At 45.0% G+C, this 3,842-nt stretch overlaps 1 protein-coding gene across 1 annotated transcript in view; it reads left to right on the top strand.

Moving 5' to 3' along the window:
* The window catches only part of prox1a (prospero homeobox 1a), a 28,352-nt gene extending 26,122 nt beyond the window's left edge, over positions 1-2,230 (top strand). The window contains exon 5 of the mRNA XM_010782257.1: positions 1,170-2,230. Coding sequence (XP_010780559.1) covers positions 1,170-1,355 — 186 coding nt within the window. The 3' untranslated portion in view covers positions 1,356-2,230. The remainder of the gene's footprint in view (positions 1-1,169) is intronic.
* The last annotated feature ends 1,612 nt before the right edge of the window (positions 2,231-3,842 follow it).

Below are 3,842 nucleotides of genomic sequence, written 5' to 3'. Positions count from 1 at the left end.
GGGGGGGGGGGTGGCTGTCCCATGCCTGTTTCAGTTCCTGTGTGTCAAGAGGCATGCCTGTGAACTCGTCCATGTGTGTGTGTGTGTGTGTGTGTGTGTGTGTGTGTGTGTGTGTGTGTGTGTGTGTGTGTGTGTGTGTGTGTGTGTGTGTGTGTGTGTGTGTGTGTGTTCCAGTGGCCACTAACCTTGCTGTGTCCTGACACTCCTGATGAGTATCTGCAGGACACTGGAGGAGAGGCTTGGAGAGGAGTGCGCACTGTCAGGCTTTTGGGCAAGCTGCTGTATATGCGTGTGTGTGTGTGTGTGTGTGTGTGTGTGTGTGTGTGTGTGTGTGTGTGTGTGTGTGTGTGTGTGAGAGCATCAAGGGAGGCGGGCAAGGAGACAGTCAGCATTATCCAAGCAGGTGACCCCTGAAGGCTGCGTCGCCCTGGAGCTTTGAGTCGAGGAAAGAGACTCAGCCAAACACACCAGGGCAGCTCGTGTGTGTGCAGCGAGCATTATGTAGAGCTCTGTAACAGTACAGGATGTGTCATCTTGGCACAAGGAGGTGTGTGCGCCGGTGTGTGTGTGTGTGTGTGTGTGTGTGACAGAGTGTTGGCTTGGGGGAAGGTGTCACAGATCTTTGCCAGACTAATCATCTCCATGGTGTCGGTGAGCGCTGCTGTCAGGGACACTAAAGAGGCGGCGTGTCTCCCCGTTCCCAAAGCATTTAGTACTTCCTCTTTCGCCAGCACCTCTCCGCCGCTCTTCACTCAGCTTCGCTCTCTTGTTTGGTCACAGATTTACAGTGGGACTCATAAAGATGTCATGCTCACCATGTTGCGGTGAGGGATATGGGAGGTGTGAGAAACCTGAGAATTCACAAGAAGTGACTTTTCTCAGGCTGACGCCTCAATTGACTTTTAAGGAAGTAGATACTCAAGAGAAAGGCGATTTATGGTTTTACATCCACTGTCAAAATATGATCGTATTCTACAAGGGAGGAGAGAACAGCATTGAGCAAAAACCCTGCTTCAAATGATAGGGTGATTTTTGGAATCCCTGAGTGTGTCACTTTGTGTTCAAGCACAAGTCCTACATTGTGGATACATGATAAAACTTTCTGAAATGTACACAGAATATACTTCAATAGACGGCTAATCATGTATTCTCTTCTTGTTTCTGTAAAGGTCCCTGAACGCTTCATTGAGGTGGCAGAGATCACACTGAGGGAGTTCTTTAACGCCATTGTGGCCGGCAAAGACGTGGACCCGTCCTGGAAGAAGGCCATCTACAAGGTCATCTGCAAACTGGACAGCGAGGTCCCCGAGGTCTTCAAGTCCCCCAACTGTCTCCAAGAGCTTCTACACGAGTAAATTTATCCTCCTCCTCCTCCTCGCTCGACACTTTGCGCTTTTTTGTTTTCAAAAATATTCTCTTTTGTTGTTTTTTCTTTCCTCTTCCCCACTTTTTCTTTTGATTTTGTTTTTTTGTTTTAATGTATGAAAGTTATGAAGTAGCATTCCCAATCTGAAGCCTCTGTGGCAGTTCCTAAATGACCTAGCTATTGTGTTGTTGTTCCTATAAGATAATTATCATGATGGCTATTATTTGTTTTGTTTTTGTATGAATCTGAACTGAAGAGACTCTAATCTTATTGGGAGTTTTTTGGACCGTGTGAACTCTCATCCGTTTGGCTTGTTTTATGATCAACACTAACAAAGTCCTCAGCTTGTGGAAGGAGTTCCCATTTACACTACCAAGAACATAGGTTCCCCTAAAGACTTTACTCATGGCACCCTGGGGCCTCCTTCCAATCCAGTGGGTGTCCAAATGAACTGTACCCGCAAAGTGGGTACCCTATAGAGTGTGCTACTTACAATGTCCCCAAAAGGACAGTCACACAAACACACACACACACACACACACACACACACACATGCACACGAAAACAAGGCCTAGTGAGGTTATTGACTGGACTCGTGGTTCTGGTCTGTGGGACTTGGACTGGTTTCAAATAACTACTGAGCTCCACCATGTTTTGAAGTGTGTTTTCCCTGGAAGTAGGGCATTGTGTTTATTGGGTGTACATTATTATTTTGATTATTATTATTATTGTTCTTGTTTATGATTATTATTATTATTATTATTTGTCATCACTGCTTGCTGAAGAATTGGCAGATTTGTTTGTCCCTTGATGCAGAAAAAAAATAAATTATTGCTATTAATATTATTCCAAGAGTTTAGATTCTGAAATATGTTGCCACCCTCATTTCCTACCCTTCCTACTCTTGTTTTTGTTCGTCCACATCTGAAGTAGACTTTTTTAGTTTTTTCCGGTGGTCTGGGGCAACTCGCCTGAAAAGTATTTCCATTTGGGGTTTTAATGAAGGGCCGTGGTAGTGGGCTTCTCTTTGCGCCTATTCTGCACAGGATCATGCTGGAAAAGGAATAAGTCTGCACAAAAACATGAAGTAAATGGTGCAAATGTATAGAAATATGAAGAAGAAGAAGTCTGGCCTTTTTGGTGTGTGACCTGCTGTTTTGAATGGCTACATTTCAATAGCCTTTCCAGCTTTGATAACTAAACTGCTCCCACTTAACGGGCCATATGTCCAGCTATCAAATAAATCTTATTCGTTCGGGTTGGTGAACATTCACAATAATAACTGCATCGGTTTTTTTCATTTTATAGCACTAAATAGCTCATGTGTGAGATGAAGTCTCCACCTGTTTAGATGGCAGGCTTTTATTGTGATTAGCCTATACAAGGTGACATTATGAAGTTATTTCAATAGCAGTTGATACTTGAATATATCAGAATACTGTGGCAAAGAGGACAGTGTCGCTCAAACCATATAGAGGACTCAATACATAAGAATAATAGCATTATAGAGAGAACAATAGAGGGGAATATAAGCTGAAACACAGGCGTTCATTCATTTGGTTACAAGTCAAACTTCCCACACAAACAGCACACACACTGCTCCTTCCCTCCATGTTCACCTGCCTTTGAGTGACCTAGCTCCTCTCTCAATGCAGCAATACAAGGTCGGAGGTGAGCACCCACCCCGGGGGTAGATGGAGAAGCTCTCAGCACTACAAAGAGCTGGACAAAGGCACAGAGTGAGGAGCGACACGCACCTGAAGCCCTCTGCTCTGCCCCTCCGTCCCAAACTGGCAGCTTTTAGGACCCAAAGTGTGATTCAGTTGAAGCCACTTTGCCCAGTTTGCTAAATACCATTCCTTTCACTTTTACCTGAGATCCTGATCCCAGATTTTCCACTTGACTTGCACATGTATATCTAGTGTTTTATTCACTTTATCCGCCCTCTCAGGCTATTTAGGAATTTAAAAGCAGTTAGTTAAAGCTGCCTTTTCCAGTGAGGTAAGTTTAACGAGAGGACCTGAATGCTTTCTAGAGTGCGTGCAAGCTAGCTGTTGATCTCACCTTGGCGACTTTTTCTTACGGTGTGTCTGTTGTGTGTGTGCCACAAAAGATCAAACGAGGCAGGTTGCTTAACCTGCTGACTTGTCTAAGCGTGACAAAGCGCCTGACAAAAGGAGGCAGAGAAAGACAGAGAGCTACTCCCTTCATTATGTCCCCCATCTCCTCCTCCCTGATCAGAGTTCTTCTTAAGATCTGGAAGCCCTGGGAGAGCAACCCGGACACATTTCTCACTGAAGGATGGGCCCTGCGTGTCTCAGAGTCTCAAAGCAACAGCCAAGGGCTCTAAAGCACCACAAACAAAGGAGAGAGGAAAGGACACTTTTTATCTGACGCACAGATTATTATCGCTCTACACCCTCCCTCCCCCTTCCTGCAACCTCGCCCTTAGAGTTAAAGAGTTTCTGCGCCTAAA

The sequence above is a fragment of the Notothenia coriiceps genome, unplaced genomic scaffold, assembly GCF_000735185.1.
Source record: "Notothenia coriiceps isolate Sejong01 unplaced genomic scaffold, NC01 NC01_scaffold00024489, whole genome shotgun sequence".
Classification (NCBI taxonomy): Eukaryota; Metazoa; Chordata; class Actinopteri; order Perciformes; family Nototheniidae; genus Notothenia; species Notothenia coriiceps.
This window is presented reverse-complemented; position numbering and strand designations above follow the sequence as displayed.